The 22,020-nt window shown below is 39.2% G+C and overlaps 1 protein-coding gene across 1 annotated transcript; it reads left to right on the forward strand.

Moving 5' to 3' along the window:
- Window positions 1–913: 913 nt before the first annotated feature.
- RAB4A (RAB4A, member RAS oncogene family) lies at window positions 914–19,408 on the forward strand. The gene is made up of 8 exons (XM_084203208.1): window positions 914–1,054; window positions 8,921–9,001; window positions 10,175–10,289; window positions 11,465–11,527; window positions 12,763–12,917; window positions 14,196–14,291; window positions 15,828–15,988; window positions 17,237–19,408. The coding sequence occupies exons 1-7, from the start codon at window positions 1,024–1,026 to the stop codon at window positions 15,941–15,943; spliced, it is 657 nt and encodes a 218-aa protein (XP_084059334.1). The 5' UTR covers window positions 914–1,023; the 3' UTR covers window positions 15,944–15,988; window positions 17,237–19,408.
- The last annotated feature ends 2,612 nt before the right edge of the window (window positions 19,409–22,020 follow it).

The following is a 22,020-nucleotide window of genomic DNA, read 5'->3' on the forward strand; positions in this document are numbered from 1 at the left end:
TCATTTAGGAATGGCATCGATGGAAAGGCTATTGCGGTGGGAGCTGTGCTGCCCTTTGCTGCCAGACTAACCAGGGCTGGCAGGGGAGTAAAGACACCCAGGAAAGAGTATTACAGGCCAGGGACTGCTGGCATCGAGCCGCTGAAGATTTGAACCAATCTTCGCAACTTTTTGCTGTTGTTATCAGTAGCTATAGCTGCGCAGTTACGATTAGCAATTGCACCGAGAACATTGTGTGCTCGGCCAATGCTGTGTTACGAGGAAAAGGGAAGCCAATCCCAGATGAACGGGCTGTCTGCACGCCAGCCGCCCGGAGCGCAGTCCGGACTGAGCGGGACCCGGGGGAGAGGCAGCTCCGGCAGTGGGAGACCGCGACCACCGACTCGCTGACCCCCTGCCCAAAGCCGCCCCCAGGCTCGGCAGGAGAGCAGAACTGCGCCTGAGGAATAACTACCGTGAGAAAGGAGAGGAACGACGAGCAAATAGGGGTTTGAGAGCCAGTTAAAAGAAAAGCTATGTAACTTGTAACCAAGGAACGCTGGCGCCTTTGTTTGTTAAAATGTATAAATAGCGCAACGTTTCGGTGACCGGGGAGCCAGCCTCTCGCGGGCCACCGCCCGGCTCCCTGCTTGGCGCCAACTGGAATAAAAGGCGGAGAACGGCGGGGGCAGCGCCTGGGTGTGTGACTCGGAGCCCGCGCTGGGCCGCCATGCCCACGGCGCTGAGGGAGCGCGTTCCCGACGCCGCCTTCCCGCCGGGGAGGCGGGCGGGAGCAGCCCGGGCACGTGCGCCGTGTTTGGGGGCGGGGCCGCGCCCGCCAGCTGCCGCGCCTGCGCGGGGAGGCGGGGCGCGCGCTGGGCCCGGGCGCGCCTGCGCGGCAGCGGCAGCGGAGCGGGCGAGGCGGGGCGGGGCGGGGCTGAGCCGGGCCCGGGCGGCGGGGCCTGATCGGTTCCCTCCGCCGGCAGCGCCGACCCCGGGCGGGGCGGGCAGCGAGCAGCGGCGGCGGGGGTCACCCCTCCCGGGATGTCGCAGAGTGCCATGTCCGAGACCTACGGTAGGATCCGGGGGCGGGGTGAGGGGATTCCCCCTCTCCGTCTCCCTCCTCCCCTCCGGGGGAGCGGGCCCGGGGCCGGGCAGTGCCCCCTGAGGAGCGGGGAAGGAGCCGGTGTGACGTGAGGGCTCCCCGGGCTCGGGCGGGTTCCTCTGCCCACCGCTGCCCTGAGCCCCCAGCGCCTGCCCCGCCCGTGGGTGCCCGGCAGGAGCGTTCCGAGTTCTCCTTCAGGGAGCGGCTTGGGCGCTGCTTGTTGCGGTGCGGGGAGTCCAGCAGGAAACTTGCAGGGCATGTCCGCTGGGAAAAGCTGCCCCTGCCTTTACTTGGAGACGGCGGGTGCTTCTGCTGTCAAGTTAAAGATTCGGTCCTGTTGTCTTAGACTTGCAGGCGTCAGAAAGAGTTGATTGTGAGAGTGTGTCGGAGGGAAGAAGATCAGTGGGTATGTTTGTATGTCACTGTGTTGGAATGGGTGTCTGACTACTACTGGTAGGAAAACATCCGATGGAGTAAGTCGGAGTGCAGGCACTGACAGGGTGTGTCCAGTGCGTCGCTGGGAAGCATCAAAGAGAAGTGAGGAGTCAAAGAGGCAAGCAGAGCTGGTATTGCTGGCTAGGTGGAGGAGATGAGAAGCAACTGAATAGTATTAATTTATTTTCTTTATAATTTTACTTGAATCTCTGCTTTGAACAGATTTCTTTTCTGCCATTTCCATACCATGCAGTTCTGTGATATTTTCCAGTATAAAGATGCTGTTGTGCATATAAATATTTTCTTAAGCCATGTGGTAGTTTCATATTCCTAGTCCATGAGAGTAGGATCAGAATTGAATAGGGAATAATTGAATAATCAAAGCAAAATTGGACACAACTCTGGAAGCAGTTTTGGAGGTTGGGATGTCCATTAGGAGTAGGCCAAATGACCTGACTGTTTCTACTGTGTAAGTTATTTTATTTTCAATACTGTAGTCATCAGTGCTTGATGTTCTGTCCTACTGGTCAGTGCTTTGGTGTACTGCAAATGCACAGAACTAAGGGGCAAACAGAGGTAAGAGCGTGGGGCAGCCCTTGAAGTGCCAACATTAGGATACTCAAACCCTGCTTCTTTTGTCCATCTGTCCTAGAAATATGTAAAAGTTATATGTAGAAACCAGAGGACAGTGCTTTGTCCACCTAGATTTGAGTTTAAACAAGTTCTTCTTGCTCTGTACTCCTGTAATCTAGAACACTTTGGCCATGCTTATGGTGGTCTCTGAGCAAAAGAGTTGCTAGAAAACCAGAGATGACAGTATTTCAGTGGTGCCCCTTCTTTCATGCTGTAATAATACTAGGTAAGCTACATCGATGATTGGTATCTTAAACCAGAGCATTGAAACATTTTTTGCATTTTTCCAGTGATGCAGAATAGGGATAGTAAGCCCGCTGGAGCTGTTCATACTTTAATATTATTTTGGTATCTGAGAAAACAAGCCCTTGAAATGGAAGCTTTGTCGTTGTTTCTGTTATTTGTTTAATTATTGTTTGATATATTACCTTTTGGAGTTTCTGTGTAAGTCCTGTGCACTCACAGGCTACAAAAAATTCAGAGCTAGAAGGCTTGAGAGTGTCAAGTTGTAGAGAACACAGAAGAAGAAAAGCTAAGTTATAGCATAAATTTTAACTAATGGCTCTACAATCTCTGACCATAACAGTAGTCAGTAACTAATTTTGCAGTGTCCTGTCCACATATGTAGCAGCCCCATTGACAAATCAAAGTTAGCAGTACCATGTGATTAAATTATGGATCTTCTGTGCTTGATGATCTCTCTGAATTTAATGTGCTCACTGTCCTAACAAAGAGTGGTTTCTTGCTGACCAGCTGTTACAATGGCCATGGGGATGGCAGAAGTATTAGGTCAGTTTCCTCCTGGTGACTGAGACTAGGGGTCACTGTATCCCCCTCCTGGAATCCCTGTAGCTTGTAAATCCTTAGTCATGAATTAGATTTTTCTTGTCACCTGAATTATCACCCATTCTAATTATGTAACCTCAAGCTTTTTATCCCATACAGATAGGCTCTGAAAACTGGTTGGTGGCTGGATTGGCGTTTTTCTTCCCAATGTCATTTTGCTGTCTGTCTTTTAATATGACTTTAGTTTTGCTGTGAGGTTTCAACTTCTCTTTCTGTTTAAAGGGTTGGTTTTTTTTCTATATTTTGCTCAATCCATAGAGAGTAAAGAGCCTTTCCACGGACCACCGCTGTTAATTTCATGTCTCCTGGGTTTTTTCCTCCCTTAGTTTAAGACTCCATGTCAAATTCTGTCTTCTTTGAAGGTTTTCTGTTCACTCACTTCTCACAACTCATTCTGTCAATTACTGAGATTCTTGTCTCTTCCTTCTTTTCAAACAAAGTTCTGCAGTTTCTCAGTCTTGACACTAAATTTTGCTTACAATTCATATTTTCACTCCTGCGGATATATTACATCAGTTGTGTATCTTCTGTTCTTAGCTTTCTTATCTGTTCAATTATTTATGTGCTCAGTTCAGTATCTATTCAATTCTTATGTGTTCAGTTTATTCCCATACAAAGTGCCAAAACCAAACCAAACATGAATACAAGATAACTCCATGAATTTTGAGACTGGGTTTAGAAAGAACATTTTCCTGCTGCTTTTGGGAGAAAAGGGTCATTCTTTTAGAAGTTTGACATTTAACATTGGAAACAGATCTCTTATTCATTGGAAAACTCTTTTTACTCAAGTTTTCTGAGAGGTAACGGCATTTCTGTAGATAATTGCCATATAACAACACATGCATGTTTTAGCTCACTTTCCAGTGCAAAATATACATGTTTTTGTAGTAAAGACAGCCTGACAGAAAGTTGCTTATTCTTAATAAATAAATGCAAAGCAACCTTTGGATTTCAAATGGTAGAAGGATGGAAGTTGTATTAGCATTGAATAAGTGCAATGTGTAAGATTCAAGTCAAATATCTTTACTCCTTAGTTCCTTGTGTTTTTTCCATCAGCATCTACAAATCTACAAATCACAATCTGTTCACATAAGTTTACCAATCTCTGTCATTGGGAGAGAGTGTATAGTCTTTCCGTCCATTTGAAAATAATTCTGTTTTGTCTGGACAATTTGATTTGTCCTTTTCTCGCCATCCCATCCCACGCCATTTACATGATGGTATTTGCATTTATCACCCTGGTCTTCAGTTTATTTCAAATCTGATTTTATTCCTCAGAGAGCATAGCTTTCGCTTGTAGGAAAGCAGAACTTCCCACTCTGAAGCATTCTTTTTGCAGATTGGAATAGAGCCAGGTTGATCTGTTCTACCTGTTTATCTTGATAACTTTCTGCTAGAGAAAGGAGTAAGCAGTGGGAATAGCTCCTCCTTTCATTTAGGGGCAGCATGTGCCAGTAGGAATCCATCAGAGCCCTCTTTCCTCCTGCCCTATGCCACGAATGAGAGACTTTCCAAAGGGTCAGCATGAGTGAATATAGATTCTACAGTATAGCAAGGAGTTGGGAGGATTTCAAACTGAGATTGGGGATATTATATTGGAGTCCCTCCTACCCTACTGAATTAGCAGTGTGAAGGAAACAATTTAATTCTCATTGCATTTGGAGGACTAAGCTACAGTATCTCAGAAGCAGTTTGACTATTTCTTCTGCTGGAGCAGACTTCAGTCAAAGGAGGAGGTTGGATGTCTGGGGGTGGTTGCCACATCAACCATCTGTTTTTGCTGGTGCTTGAGTCAAAGCCCACAATTGTCTCTCTTCTCCTTTCCCCTCAGCTCACACTGCACTACCACCCCCAAAAGAAAAAAACAAACACAAAAGATATTATGTCATTGATGTAGTTTAACAGCTTGTGGTGCTGGTGCATCTTTAGGGTGAAGCCACAATTTTATTCCTTTTTGCCTGTGCTAGAAAATGTTTTATTTCCTGCACCCCCTACCCTGTTTGGGATCAGGTGATGCATGTAGCTCTCAGAGGGGAGTAAGCTGATTCTTTGTAATGCCTTATTTCCTTAAACACCCGTGCTATGCTGTGTTTCATCTCCTTATGATTTCTGTAGTGCATGTTTTGTAACCTTTCTTCCCTTTAGCACAGAGTTCAGTTTTGATCCTAAATCCCTTCTGTATAAAGATGATCTTATTTAAAGGCAAAGTGCTTTAACTTTTCTAGACCTTTTCAGTAGCCAGCATGGCAGTAAGCATTTGTAACATCTGAATGATGTTGCTTTTCAGCTTTTCTATGAAGGAGGAACAACAGAATTCAAAAGAAAAGTTTCTCTAGGGTGACAGCGTTGGCAGCTGACTGGAATGCTGGAGCTCTGAGCTGCTTTGTCAATAGGGGAAAAAAAAAAAGGAGATAAAAAAATAGCTATGAAATGAAGTGAACTAACGCCTCTGGGAGAGGACACCAAAAAGGAAAACTAGAGCAATTAAGCAGTAGTGCAAACACTAGAATGTGAATTGCATTTGCTGAAATTGCCAAGAATGAATACATGAAGTTTGAGTCCACAGTGGACATCTAAAAGAAGCTGTCTGCCCAGTCTCATTTGATTTCTGTGCTTCCAAACTGTGCTAAATTTTACATACATCTGTACAGCTTAAAGAGAAAACATTTCATATCCTAAATCATGTGCTAAAATAAGTAATAAAAATGTAGTTGATGTGGTACTGGTTTTCATACAGAATGACATTATAAAAAAGAAGTTTCAGAATAACAAGATGAAAAATGTTCTCCCTGTTCTTGCCTGGTATTACCTTATTTGTTAATAGGCTGGGGTGTGAACTTAAAAGTTTGTTAAATCTTGGTATTTTTAACATTTGGTATTGGCAAAGCCTTTTTCTTGTCCTTCTCTGCAGTTGGTTAAATGTGCAGAGTATTGCATATTTCCTGAACCATGTTATCCAGTACTCATGGATAAACTGATAACATAAGTCTAAAAGCTTTTTGTTCGTTTGAATAATTTACATAAAATTGGAGTTTAAAAGGATAAAAGCATGGTTATATTTGTGAAGGTAACAGTGTCTTTAAGTCTACATGTGTTTGGAAACATTGCTGCCTTTGGTGCAGAAAGATTTTAAATTTTTTGTTTGAAGGCTGACATTTTCATTTTATGAAGTGGACTAAAACACATTTCTCTTAGTTTAATGGAATAAAACACATTTCTCTTATTTTCATCCTGTGGAAAAAGTGAATTGTGACTAGCTTCAAGTTTCATCTTAAAAAGCCCATTTGCTATTTTGTCAGATGGAAATTTATTTATTGTCTACTAAGTAAGCAGGCATTGAACTGACATCTAAGTGATTTATTTGTAGGAGAGAGTCTCTTTTAAATTTGTCTGGCACAGTAGAATCTGGATAGAAATTAGGAGTCTATTATGAAGTGCTGCTAAAAGATATCCTCAATTTCAAGGCATTAATATAAAATCCCCAAATAGCACTGTTGCTTTCAGAGCAAAATTTAAAACACCTCAGGGAAAAACACTGCTGTTCTGATGCTCCTGCAGATCAGTGCCTGGCAGCGACATGGCTGTCCCAAGGCCTGAGTGGCCTGCAGCCTGTCTGTGCAGAAGGGAACAGTGTGTTAAATTTGCTGCTCAGTGTGGGTTTGTGAGTTGCACAAATTCGCCTTCCTGAGCCACATCTGACAAACAGTGCTTGCAGTGTGCAAATTAGTGGGGGAATAGAGTTTTGGTTTTAGTCTTTCCCTGGTTTAGGTTTGCAGTAGCTGTTGTACTACTGTCAATAACATGAGGCTTCTGTTAGAGAAAAAGGAAGGTAAACATAAATTTTGTAATTGTTTTTAAGGAGAAAATCTGGCAAACAGCATTCACCAGATACAAAGTAGAACCAGTTTTAATTGGATTTCAGATTTATGTTTGGAAAAATGACAGAATCAGAAACAGATTCTTTTAAATGTCTCTGTCTCAGAATATCTTGCATTTTGAGGTACTCTGAAAGTGATAAAACCAGTGACATTACATACACACACACACACAGTAGTTTAAATATACAAAATGGTGTAAAAGGCAGCTAACCAGTGATATTTGATCCATAAAAATTGAAACTTGGCTTTCGTTGAGATGCATTTTTTCTTAACCTAACACATTGGGCTATTTATGATACCTACGTTTCATGCTAACAGCAAAGACTTGATAGAGTGAAGGCTTCTCAGCTTCAGCATGTTTTGCAGTTGAGATGACATGAAGGGCCCTTCTTTAGAGGAGTTAACAAAATTTTCACAACCTGAAGGAAAATCCTTTTTGTAACTTTTTTTTTTTTTAATCTAGAAAGCATGAGCAACTGGGTGGGGGCGTGACAAATGAAAGGATTTTGGAACAGAAAGTCTTGAGCATGTAAATGGTCATATTTGTGAGCAAGAAACAGCCGTCTTCTGAGAAGGGTAAAATTCAGAATCTATTCTGAGCCTGTTACAGCATTTGAAACAAGAGGGACAAAATGTAGAAAAGCAAAAATCCTTAGTAAAACATTACTTGATTTTAGGTATGAATAAGAACCAGAAGACAGGTGAAGACAAAGATGAATATGAACCAGAAGACAGGTGTAGACATTTCCAGGACTCACAGCCCTGTCTTTTTAACAGTGGGAATCTTCTTACCCTTTGAGAAACTTGCTTGTTCCTTTTACCATTGCTAGGGAGTAACAAGTAATTCCTTCATTAAATGGAATGAGCACATAGATCTGTGTGCATCTTAAATTCAGTTTTTGAAAGTAAGTACTCAAATGACGTCCTGGTAGAGGATTTTATCAGTTCTTTGACTTGCTTAGCCATCCCCTGGGCCAATACCCATGTAGCCCACTTGACAGCTTTGAACACTCTTAACAAAATTAATGTTTTTATTATTGTTGATATTGCAAACTAAGTCATTTTTCTTGTATTCTGTTTCTTAGAGAAACAGTGCAATCAAGAGTAAAAATGCTGCTTTTAGTAGAAAACTAAATAGGGAACCTTGCATGAGCTGTAAAGGTTCCCTTGGTGGCAGTATATTAGGGGAAGCAGTTGTAAGCTTTCTAATCAGTTTATCATTTTTGAGAGCTGTAAGACAGGAAAGCTTTCTTCAGTCTTTAGCAAAACTGAAAGCAGATTTGTGGTGGTAGCATTAAAGCATTTTATGTAACTGTTGAAACAATAGAAATGGGCCGTAAATCTTGAACATGTGTATTACCAATGAACATTGACATAAATGGCTCATAAATGAGTAACAGAAATACATGTATATTAATTTAACATGTGGAAGAAATGTGAAATTAGACATCCCAGAATAAAAATTATTTCTTCCCTCTAAGTTTTGCAGAGAAATACTGTGGTTGTCCCAGCTGTACAAGGATTAAAAACAAAGTATGAGTATTAAACTTTTAATAAAGAATTTCAAATTAATGTAAATTAAAAGAAAACCACCCCCCACCCCCCCAAAAAAAGAAAAAAATAAGCAAAACAAACACAACCACCCCTCTCTGGAGTTTTAGATTTTGAGAAATTATATCATTATATATTTGTGTTGATGATAGTTAATACTTTACATGCTCTTAAAACACATTCCTGGAATACAAGCCGACCATTTACCTGTGGATGAGCCTATTTTAACTGAACTCAGATTCAGCTATTTCTGCTTTGTTTTGTCTTTCTTGCCTCTCCAGAAAGAAGAATTCTTAGTTCTTGCTGTGTAACAACACTATTGCAGACACTGGATAATTCTTCAGATTTATTGCTCTTTTGCTAATTTTGTCATTTATTCCCTTCTCTTTGAAATAACAGCTACAAGAGAATAGCTGGCTTTGGGTTTGGTCTTGTAACAAAAATGTGAGTCCATACTAAAATTTAGCAATTTTCTTTTTCTTTCAATCTTCAGATTTCCTGTTTAAGTTCTTGGTGATAGGAAATGCTGGAACTGGAAAATCCTGTTTGCTGCACCAATTTATTGAAAAGAAATGTAAGTACATATGAGGGACAGTAAGAGTTCTCCACTGTCTTGTACCAGAGGTAAAGGCTCTGCCTACCTGAGTACCTGTCATTGGTAGGGAAGCTCCCCTAATTCTCTTATTTGTGTAAGTGAGGATTTTAGTAAAGAATTATGTTCAGAACCGTGCTGTAAATTCTTATTGCTCACTGTCTTTAATCTCAAGCCTAATATGGAGCATTACTCTCTGTTATTCTCAAATAAATATAACAAGATGCTGGTGAAAATAGAGACTTACTTCCTGTGAGAGGTATAATTTGCAGCTGCAAGATTCCCTGGATATATAGTAGACTTGGATTTTTTAGAAAAAATAATGAAAGAAAAGCTGAATTGCTTAAGTAGATTTAGAAAGCCTGTAGCATCTTTTGAAATAAATACTAACTCTTTTTTCTTTGTTAAGGACTGTGGTCTATCATAAATACTGATAGAGACTCAATTGTGAATGTTATTCAGAGATGAACAGATAACATAAAAGGAAAATTTCTGTTGGATTGTACATTTGGTATCAAGATTAAACAAAAATAATATACATTTAGAAACCTTTGTAAATCTAAGGTGACTGTTGTTTTTTCAAACAACCAGTAATTCACCTTATCTCTTGAGAAATATACTTAAGGGTAATGCTGTGTGAGCACTAAGGAACATGGCTTGATTCTGAGTGAACTTGAAACAAGCCCTTGCTTCTAGTAAGGGCAGCTGTAAATTGCTGAGATTCTGTGATATCTGAGCATAGATAGAGCCAGTATCTTAACTTTGTGCATTAAAGAAGAATTGGCTCTTGCATACTCATGGTCAAGATTGTGTGCTTTCTCATTAATTGTAATTATAAACGGCATCAAAATATTAGAAAACACAGTTGGAAATAAGTGTACAAAAAGTATCTTGCTACCTATTAAAGTGAACTGAAATTATTTAAAGCAGGCCTTTCTAGTACTAAGTTTGGCTTGACTAAACTGTCCAAAATTGTAAGAACATTCATTTCTGTGTGGTGGCAGTGAGCTTATGGGCTGCACTGAATTTGATGGTTCAGGAGGTTTGTAATTTGAACACTGAGGAGGTTTTGATAATATCTAAATTGTTTTTTGTAAAAACTATTCACTCTAAATATTCTTCAAATGAAGTTTTGTTTTCTTTCTTTTTTCCTAGTCAAAGATGACTCAAATCATACTATAGGAGTGGAATTCGGTTCAAAGATCATAAATGTTGGTGGTAAATATGTCAAATTGCAGATATGGGATACAGCAGGACAAGAGCGGTTCAGGTATGCTTTTCAGCCATTTTATTAAGTATTGGTACAATTGCTGCTGTGAGTGGTGGATATTATTTATCTCTGCTTGTAAGCAGGCAAAGCTTTTTGGTCAGTGGAATTGTTTGTCTGCTTTCATATTCACCTTCCAACCTGGACACAGTGACACAGATCCATGGATTTTGGTAGAGCAATGCTGCCTTGCAGGGTCTGGGTTTCTGCCCTTTCTTTCATTGGGTATTTTCTGTTAAGGTATATGTGTGGAACAGGTGCCTAAAATCTTGCTCACCAGCCAAATTCATAATTAACTATTTTAACTAAGAGTATGCACTTTATGTATAGGAGACCTTCTATTGGTTGGAATAAGTAAATGTCAGGAAGCTGTAAGCTGTTCAAAATCTGCATGAAAGCAATTTGCACCGTATAATTATATACAGTTTTATTAAAGAAGAAAAAAAATCAGTAAAATTCATTGGGGTAAATCCATTTCTAGAAAGACTGAGATATTTTAAGTTTCTTAGAGAAAAAGCAATCAATTTGTCAGCTTATAACAATCACTGTACTTTTAATGCTGTATTTTAAGTGTTCTACATCTGAGGCATAGATAAAACTCAGTAAAAATCTAATGGATTCCTGGGTACATTCACCATCAAATAGGACATCGATTTTTTTCAATGTATTTTGGGAGGATGGAGTGTGTGTCTGAGGTCTCTTTGTTTTGAGAGAGAGCTTGGTTAACAAAGGTGAGAATGATGGTAGAAGTCTGAGTTTTGGGCAGCAATCCAGGTAAATGTCTTCTATCAGACAAGTCCTTTGGATATAGTTCTGAATAAATAAAGCTGGGCTGTGATATATAGTCTTCATTAATGAGGTCTCTTCAGTGTGTTGGCCAGATATCAGCCTCCAGTTCTGTATCTGGTCATATATTATGATGATTTGTATACCTTCAGCACCACATGGATCAAATGGACTCTGAGAATCCTCATACAGCTATATTTAATTGAAGTGCTTCATCAAAATCCTGGTTGTAATTAATCTGCTGCTGCACAGCTGATTACATTCTCTAAAAACATGTTTTGTTTTAAATATGTAAATAAGAATTCTATTTCATAATACAGATTGTGTTATATTAACACAGATTTTAAACAGTGAAGACACCACTGATGTGTGTATTTGTGATGCTATTTCAGGTCTGTAACAAGGAGTTACTACAGAGGGGCTGCAGGTGCTTTGCTTGTCTATGATATAACCAGGTAAGAAAGCCAGCATCTCCTTTGCTCATAGACTGCCAGATCCAATTAATGCACAATGACTCCTCCCCAAGTACCTAATGCTCTAATCAAGATTGGGCAGGAAGAAAAGAAAGTAAGTATAAGAGGTAATTCTTTCAGTGCATATTTAAGCTTTGGAACTTCCTTACATGAGATATTGTGAATGTCAGATGTGAACAGTCCTAAAGCATTACACAGATTTGTGGGGATTGCCCCCCCCCCCCAGTTGCTGATCTAATAATGGTGGACTACATGCTCAGCAAGCCTTGCCACAGAAACAAGAGTGGATTTCAGCCACCCTTAACCAAGGTGGTGCACCCTTTCTTGTGGAAACTGCTGATCAGTGTGCTGGGATAGAAGGTCATCCTCTGGAGACTCTAGCTCTGCCTACACATTCTTTAACTGTAGGCCAAGATTCTGTTTATCTCTGCATCTTTCAATGTTTTAATATTACAGGCAGCCAGTAAAACTCCTTAGCATTGCTCGTGTTCACATTCTTCCTGCCACCATTGACTGATACTTGTCAGATGAGTTTTGGGTTGGTTTATGGTGGTTCACTAGGTTGTTGCTTGTTGTTCTGTGAGTGAAGGGTTCTCTCAGCAGGCTTTGAAATCTGTGTTCTGTGCTTAAGGGCAGTTGGAGTCATCTGTCAGTCTCACTGCTTGAAAGCTTTCACCCTGACCACTGCTACAATGGCAAGTGGTGTGTGCAGGGTGGCTGCCTGCAGCGTAGGTCCTGACAGTGCTGTGAAAGTTCAGGCAAGCACATCTACACAAGCCTCATAAATTCTTACAATCCCACTGGTAATTTAAGTATCAGTTGAATTCCAAGTGGAACAATATCTCATTCTGTTATCCCAAAACGTCATGCACAAAAGGTTAAAACTAGATAAGAGCTTAAAATTTTAGCTTTTCACATTAACACATTTTTACAATTTATAATTGTGTGTTTATAATTGTGATTATTTTATAATTGCATGTTTATATATTGTGATTAATTTTATTTTGATTTTTAAAAACTCAAGCTTTTAAATAGTTTCATGAAGTAATTTGATGTTCTTCCCAGTTCATCACTGGCACACTGAGATGTGTAGGTGCCTTGCCTGACTGCCAGCATTTTGTTTGCCACAAACACAGATTTCCTGTCTGAGTTTTGGTTCGGTGATCTGTTCACGAGAAATGAGTGTGTCCTAATAAAGGATTTCATTTCCTGCACAGCCGGGAAACCTACAATGCACTTACTAATTGGTTGACGGATGCAAGAATGTTAGCAAGTCAAAATATTGTGATAATACTGTGTGGAAACAAAAAGGATCTTGATGCAGATCGTGAAGTCACTTTTTTAGAAGCATCCCGATTTGCACAGGAAAATGGTAAGTACAAAACCTTCATGTAGCATTCAAAGCTGCATAATCCTTCAGATCATTTACATTTTTGTGCAGTTAGCCTGTACTTTGTACCCTGTCTACAGAAAAGAGTTCTGTCGGTACCTGAGTGTCACAGACATGTTTTACGGAAAATCCTTTCCTTAGGACTTTTCCTCCTGAGAAACTGAGAGACCTCAGGAACAAAATGTAAACAATGATTATCTACTGCTGTGGAATGCAGCAGGTGGATCTGTGATTGGTCTCATGTGGTTGTTTTTAATTAATGGCCAGTCACATTTCAGCTGTGTCTCTCTCTGGTTAGACACAGGATTTTGTTATCATTCCATTTTTTTCCTTTGCTTGCAAGCCTTCTGATGAAATCCTTTCTTCTATTCTTTTAGTATAGTTTTAATATAATATATATAATAAAATAATAAATCAAACCTTCTGAAACATGGAGTCAGATCCTCGTCTCTTCCCTCTTCTGGGACCCTTGGGAACACCACCACACCTGAGGCCCAGAGAGGCAGTGCCTGTAGTGAAAACTACATGTACTGCTTAAGTCTTATTAGCAGTGGTTCTTCACTCACAGCTGCGCCTTTAAGAGCACCCTCTACGTGGGGATAAATTCTGTAGGAAATGTAATACAACTTCAGGTATTGCCTTGCCTCCAAATAGCTGAGGAGAAAATGAAGGAAGTGAAGTTTCAGTATCTTAAAGACTCTGTAGATAACAGACAACGTTGTATGGGGTGTGCTGCAGTTTGAAGCAATGAGTTTTACTCATTGAAAACTGAGTTCAGTGCAGGGCAGGGATCCAGACAACTATTACCTGGTCTGTAGTATTCAGAATTTCCACTCTGAGGACACAATTCTGTGTCAACTAAAGCCAGTCTTGGTCTGAGCTTCTGTGCTGGAGTCCTCCCATCAGCAAAATCTGGTTTTGCTTTTATCACCCAAAGTCTTTTCTACCAACTCTGGTTACTGGCTATGCTTTTGCATATAACCTCCATTAATGGGAAACTGTATGAAGTTTGGTTTCAAGTGCAGTTTTGCATGCTCAGCCCAGATTTTCCTTGGATTCCTGCTTTCTAGGGTGCCTGAAATTTTAGAGGATGTTTTTTGTGGTTTTGCCATCAAAAGTTAGTTTTTCTGGACCATACTTTTTGACTGTAGATCTCTGTAGAAATATTTTTATTGCTCCTGGCTTTCATGCTTTGAATTATTATACCTGCTATTCCAGACTTATTTTGAGAATTTTTTTTTTTTTTGGTGTCAAATACAGAGCTGATGTTCTTGGAAACAAGTGCTCTAACGGGGGAAAATGTTGAAGAGGCCTTTGTACAGTGTGCAAGGAAAATACTCAATAAAATTGAATCAGGTAAATTGAACTTTATATTTATAAAATCTTTTATCTGAAAATGAACAAAAGTACACATGGAAATATCATCATTCAAAGTCTTCTAATAGACTTAAACCAAAAAACCCCAAAATTTCATTTTGGTAAAATAACCTATTTGTTTTCTAGCAGCTTCTCATATGCTTTAATAGGAATGGATGTCTAAGTGAGATCTGTATATCCAAAAAGGGGTGGTGGTGTGAATTGTGGGTTATGTTTAACATCAGGTTAGACCTCTTTATCTTAAGTCAGGTCTGAGTGTAGGTTCTACAAATACCAAGCCTGACATTAGACAGTTCTTGTAGTCTAGAATTAAAACCTAATATTAGGGCAGTCATAACTTGAATTCTGCTTCTCATATATAACAGGAAATACAGTCAAGAGAGTATGAACAGTAATACTAAAAATTTCAGGGATGTTTCCTAGCAACTGTTTCTCTGAAGTGACCTCTCTGCCTCTCAGTTGAAATCATTTTTACTTTTGCAGATCTAGAAATATACCAGAAACTTCTCAACACAAGTGGGCAGGTTTCTGCTGGAGACAGGCTCCTGTGTGCTAGATATCATTACAGCTAATTTGCATTCCAGTTTTTCTTTTTTCTAGCTGCTTGTTATCTTTAAAGTTTTAAGTATTGGCCATATCAGAGAGTCTTGGATTCTAATTACATGTTTCCCATGCCAAACTCAAATTTTTAGATTAAAATAATATGATGTTGTATGTTCAAAGGAATTTTCTGATTACTGCATCAAATCAGTGCCAAACAGCAGCTTTCATTTTAAACAAACAAACTAAAAGAAACTAAACAAACCCAAAACCCAAATGAAAAAAGAAAGTATAGCTAGTTTTTCCACAATACTGTAGTTTGATGACTGCTTTAAAGAGGCACTGCCACCACAGAATTAAGTCTTCTTTTTCTGTGAACTGCTCCTGGCTTTTTTTGTGCCAGCACACATCAGTTGAATCATGCAAAAATAATGTAGACTATAAGGATCTCATGGAGGTCTCTTTTGGCTACACCACCATACAGCCATAAGAAGAGCTCTGAAGACAGAGGGTATGCAGTAGGCAGAAGCAGATACCAGAAGCTGGAAAGGTTGATCATTTTCCCTGGGGAGCAGTTCTTTTTGGAATCCTTTTATCAGATTGATCCATTTTTGTTTGGCTTGGTATCTACAGTACTATTTTCTTTGCTAGGAGCCTCTGAAAGCAGGAAGTTTTTAACTGTATTCGCAGAAAACATTTTAGACCTTTCTTTTGCTCAAGGTAGTGCAAATGCATTTCTTGTTTGCAGCCTAACTCTGAGGCAGATTGCTTTGTCATCATGATCAAGGGCATATGGTTAAATTAGAGGAGAAAATTATTCAGGTTTGAAATTGCCTAAAAGCAGATAGAATTGAGATAATCTCTCCATAAATAGATCAGAATATAATTATGCTTTTTCTTTAATGTTAATGGTTCCTTTAGAATGTATTATTTGCACATAATCTATGTTCTTATGACCATTTTGTTTCTCATCAGGAGAATTGGATCCAGAAAGAATGGGCTCAGGTATTCAGTATGGAGATGCTGCCTTGAGACAGCTGAGATCACCACGAAGAGCACAAGCACAAAGTGCTCAAGAATGTGGGTGTTAGAGAAACAAAACACAAAATCCCAAATACTTACTTTAGATACAGAAGGTAAGGCTACAACAATCTTGGGGTGGTGGACAAATTACCATATTTCATAAATGTGCTGTATTGGGTGCTAATCTTTTTCACAGTTAGCCTGTAAGTTACAGAGAATGTATTGAAATAATGCACAGTGGAATGGTGTTTTTATACGTCGGTTTTTCTTCTTTCATCTGCCAGGAAGACTAGAGCTCTTACTGAAGTATTTCTAAATCTTAGCTTAATCTGAGTAATGCTGGGGAAAACATGTTAAAATTCTCTATTCCTGAAAGGCATTATAGGCCTAATAGCTGCCTAATGTAGAGAAAGTGATTCAGTTCTCTTGCATTGGGAACAAACAAGTAAACATTCACAAAATGTATGGTACAGTATCTTGTCCTAAGCTATTATAAAGTCTTTTCTAAACATGAGGCTTAAACACTGAGACTCAAAAATTAAAGATAATACTAAATTTCAAACTTCCACTGACTTTTCTGCCCCTGCCTAAACACAGCCTAAAGTTATTCTGATTCCTGTCTGCTATAAGCAGAAATGTAAACAAGAGAATAGTAGTTACTTGCTGTTTAAGCAGTGTTATCATGTTGCAGCCTGGGAAACGTGTGCAGTGTTCCAAAGTTCTTCCAAAGATGTTGTTCAGAAAAAGTGAGGAAAGAATTTTTCCCTTTAGCAGTTGTAGGAGAAGAGGCATAAGTCACAAATTCCTAAGACCAGCTCTGTGGTTATTCTAGCTGATGTTCAGAAGACAGTTGTCTTAAGACACTTCTCAATAGTCATTGGATTTTACAAAACTCCGTGCAGTGTGCAGTGTGTCTTAGGACAGTCCTTTCTCCCTATGTAGTTAATTAGTCTGCTGTAATTAATCATTATTTCTCTAGTACCAGGACAGTGATCTCAAATAAGTACTGTAGGCATAGTTCCTGCATTACAGTATTCATTCATTAGCTTGAGCAGTGCACGCAGCAGAAGCTTTATGGAACATTAAATAAGGCAGTACATAATTCTACATTCTCATATTTTTTTCCTGTGTTCTGGGAACTTAGCTCCCACTTAAAGCCCAGAATTTTAAATAATGTATCCTTGAACTGCTTCCCTCTTATACAATTCCATTATTCAACTAAGAGACTGCAAGAAAAGGGCTTTAAAGTTCAGCTTTGGTTTGGCCCTAGAGAAATGAAAATTTATTGATCTTATTTCAAGAGCTCAGTTTTCAGATTGATCAGATATAGTTAATTAATAGAGTTCTTATGTATTTTATAGCTGTCCTTGCAAACGGTGTTTGAAGAAACAGAAAAGCTTGAAGGCTATGCAGTTTTTAAAAACATCTTTCCACTATCTACAAACAGAGCAGACCACTGACAGAAAGGTGTCCTATGGTAGGGGGCAGGAATGTGTACAGCACACAAGTCTGCAAAGTGAACTGGATAGTTTGGTGGACAATATTAAGGCTCATACCTGTATGTAAATGTTTTCCATTACCTGTTTTTGTTCTTTCACCTCTAGTTTAAAGCATTGCAATGTACTGTAAATAATGTAACAGTAAATTTACAAAGCATGGTATACTTATGTATGCTATTAGAATGTTGCACTATAAGCAGTTTAATATTTTATTTTTTTATCATATAAACAAATTTAACAGAGGTAGGCTTTGTCACATTTGTTTGTTGCACAATAGTTTGTATTTACAACCTGAATTATAAAACCACTGGCAGCTGTCAGTGAGAGGTTGTTGGTTTATTTTTTCCTACTCAGTTTGCCACATTCTAACAAGCTGTTGACAGGATCAATTCTTAATGTGTGGTTATGACCCATACTTCTGTATCCTGATAGTCAAGTTGGAAAAGGCAAGTTAAAGCACAAGAGCAGAGCAGGAATGCTACACTGAGCTATACCATCTTTCATGAAATTAGAGTTCTGTTTATTTCTTTTGTCCTGACATTTTTGGTTCAAATAGATGCTTTTCTGAAAAGTATGCACCTTGGGTTGTTTCTGAATTAAATGGAATTAAGCATGCTTTGTACTTGAAAAGCTTAGGTTTAGGTTTTAAAAGGCTGTTGGGTCCAAAAACTTTCATGTTGTGTCACTCCTCTGATTGTTGTATTTAGGATTGGATTTGTTACAGAACTGATAACAATTATTCCTGATGGTATTCTCTTCCTGGTAAGAGTGTGAAGTATTTTTTGAAGCAGCATAACTGTATTTTCAAGAACATCAGAGAACTCCAAAGAAGCTTACCTGTCTTACTCCTTGCTCAGTTCAGTTTGGCTTTCAGAACTGCAAATACTTACCAAAAGCAAGTCCTCTGGAGCAGGAAGTTGGATGGAGCTGTCTCCTCCACCAGTCCAAATAGCCAGTTATTAATTGGGATGTGTTGTCCCCCAGAGCTGAGGAGGGTGTTAGTTCCAACACCCCAAACAGTTCTGGAACGCTGGGAAAAGATGAGGTACTGGGTGGTCTATTCCACCACACACCATTCCACAACCCAATCAGGTTTCTTGGCACACTGACTAAAGCTGGGCACTGACACAGCACAAGCAGAGCTGGAGGTTGTTCTTCTGTCATTGTTAGAGTGGTGGAAGGGCTGTTGGCTATTGATCAAAACCTCTTTCCCTTATTACAGTAGCAGTTAAAAGGAGCAGAGGACTGTTGCTTATAAATAGAAATTTCAGGGTTTCACAGGGATTTTCTTCTACTTCTTTCTGTCCCTTTTACATACAAAGCCTCTTTTATACTTGGTTCTTATGATCATTTTGGTCAAGTGTCTCTGGTTTAAAAAGCAGTAAGCAGTTTTATTCTTTCAGTAACTGTCTTAAAGCTGTCCCCTTCCTCCCTGAAAGGAAAGACTAGTGTCATTATGAGTTTGCACATGTTTTTACCATTTAATCTATACTCTCACAGTATACACATTAACCTGGTTAATGTGCATGTTTTGTAGTATCTCAGCCTTTTATGCTGCATATCTTGCTGACATTCTAGAAAGAAAATTTTCTAAAATTGCAACTCCTTAGAGAAATACTGTTGGAAGCAATAGCTCTCAGCAGTGCAAACTCCATTGTTTACTATTGCTCCTCTGAGAGTCTTTTCTTTCTAAAAATAAACATCATGCCAATATCAGCCCTGGAATATATTTCAAGCTTTAGCATTGTAGTTGACACCTAGCTCACCTGAACAGTAAATAGGTCATAAATAGGCTACCTGTGTTTTCAGGGTAAAATTCTTACAAAGCAGGGTGGGTGGGAGTTTTACATGAAATACCACCACGTACAAATATCTGAGGTTTCATTGGATGTGGAGTTTTAGCTGTTCAGCCCATTAAGAGATTTAAATGTCTTATTAAAGCTTGTGTCTTGCCTTTTAATGAGTCTGTTGGCCTACACTACTTCATTTAATGCTTGTATCTAGCTCCAAATAAAGAATCTTCCTTGATTTTCTTCCAGCAAATCCTGTGTACTTGTACAAGCTTTGTCTATTAAGTGAAGTGAATAACATGACTGTTGGGCAACTCACATAGAATTCACAGATGCCTCATCTTATCCTTTCTTTGTATTCAAATAGGTATGGCAGTATGGCTCATGAGTTCCCTTAAGACCTATAAAAAGTAAATGCCATAGAAAAGCCTGATTAGTCTGTACACCTCATTTCCATTCTATTTCATATGCTGGAAGAATTGACACTATAAAAATCTCAAGAAATACATTGTAAATCCTCAGTAAAAAAAGTCTCATTCATTTACTGAAGAACCCATGGCGTAGAGTAGCCAGCTTTTCAGTGTAGCCAGCTTTTAAAAGCTTAATTTTTCCTGTTGGCATGAGTACACCTGTTCATAGGATAACAGAGAGAAAACAGGAAGCTGTGTTTTTCCTCCAAAGCTTTACATTTATATTCTCAAAGGCATAGCATTTAAGATAGCTAGTACAGCTGGGGCTTTTTCTTATCATAGTAAGGGGAAAAAAGTGATTCAGGAAAGGATGTTAAGACTCTCTGGGAGAGTTACAGGAGGAACACAAGAGACTGTAATGGTAACTGTAATATAACTTCATACCCAACCATAGTTATTACAGAAGCCTGTCACTTACATTCCAAGAGAGAATGTCTGGGACAAGCAGAAGCCACAGTTTGCATGCAGGGACTAAAGTACCCTGTGAGGGGAAAAAAAAATAAATCTGAGATCCCAAAAAGCACAGTACAAGCAGTCCAGGCACTTTGTGTCACTGATTTTATTCACATGTACAAGTTGACACTACACTATTAAAATAGACAATACAGAAGCATTAAAAACAAATACTGTTTAAAAACTTTAAAAAACACATATTGCTTCAAGCTTAGATGGTATTTCCCTATTGTTTTTAAAGTGAATTCAGTGCTAACAATAGCTGAGGCAGCTTCCCATTCACTTGTACCCCTAATTTCATGAGGTTACTTGTCAAGGTGTTGAGTCAGGCTCCATTTATGGCTTTGCTGCTGAGTGCACTGAGCTGGAGAAGAAACTGGAACATCCAGGTTACTATACATTAGGCCCTCAGATTGCTAGCATTTGGTCCCTATCACAGTTAAAAAAAAAAAGTCAGAGAGGCCTTTATAGTTCAGTGGCACTACATTATGCCATAAAAAATGAGAACAGATACACTTCCCTATGTGTTAAAAATTCAATTTAAATTTGTATGTGCTACCTGGATAAAATTCTTACCAGAAACCGTTCCTCAGTTTTGTTAAGGTTGGCTCCAAGTTTAGCTATCACCTTGACTACTCTCTCAGCTTCCTGTGAAAAAGTCTGTATTTCATAGTTGCAAAGATGTGACAGCAGTGACTGAACAGGCATGCTACTGTATTTTACAGGACATTCTTATGCAGTTTTCATGGTAACATTTTACACTGTAAACACTATCTTCACAACACTATAGTTAAACTGCAGCATTACACATTGTAAAACTCGCTTCACTTAGCTAAGTACTTCCAGAAACAAAGGAATAAACAGTCATTTTAATGAAAACTTTGGACAATTGAGTATTTACTGTGTTATTACCAAAAAGTTTTACTTCTAACACAGGAGTGAGAAGTGTTCACCACTTTGCTAAATTCAAGAGTCCATGCAAGACAATGTTTAGAAATTCTTTAATTGATAGGGAGACATTCACTAGGGTTTTCTACTTTTCAGTGAGTCCAATTTGAAGCAAATGGCCACCTCCTGTAAGAATCTATGGAATACACTTAAAGCTTTTACATCTGGAAAGTTCTGCTTTACAATGCAATTGGCTTTTCATTTGTTAACGACAAAGCACCAGCAGTTTTCCATACCAAATACTTCACACATAGAGCTTGCAGTGATCAGAACTATATTTCATATAGTCTAAGCAAAAGAGTAGCTTTATAGTCAATTAATACCCAAATGCAGAAAGGCTACCTGATTTGCAGAATAATTTACCCTTACTTCAGGTATTGTATTACTTAAACCCAGATAGTACTAACATAGCACCCAGGATTGTTTTGGCTACAGACCATTTGAAAAAGCACAACAACAACTCACAAGACCTTATTAGTGTATCTGCTGTCTTTTAGTAAGTCATCTTTGTGGGCAACAGCTCCTGACCAGACAAGGATTTTAGGACTAGACAATTTCCTCAGTATACAGCAGCCCTGATGCTGCTGAAAATTCTCATTTGAAGACCTGAACAGGCCTGTTGGAGATGTTTTATGTTTAGTTCCCAGTATCCAAGGCAGGAGACACTAGGCCTCCTTTAGTTATTGAAAACACCAACACCTAATGGGAGATACATCTTATCCAAACACAGGTACTTGAGGCAGGCACATAGTCATCCTGGCTCTACCATTCCCAGTGGGAAGAGAGAACTGTAGAAGCTATCTTCAAAAGCATGGCAAGATGAGTCCTGCCCTACACAGTCAAGGAAACAGTTGAATGTGACAAAATGCACTGAGGGCACAATCCATCTGCTGTGGTTACATAAAGCCTACAAAGTGTGTGGGCAACAGGAACAGGCAAGTTTTTATTGAATAAGGCAGTTAAACACTACTGAGTTGGTGCTTTG

The sequence above is a fragment of the Fringilla coelebs genome (genome assembly GCF_963513975.1).
Source record: "Fringilla coelebs genome assembly, chromosome: 3".
NCBI lineage: Eukaryota > Metazoa > Chordata > Aves > Passeriformes > Fringillidae > Fringilla > Fringilla coelebs.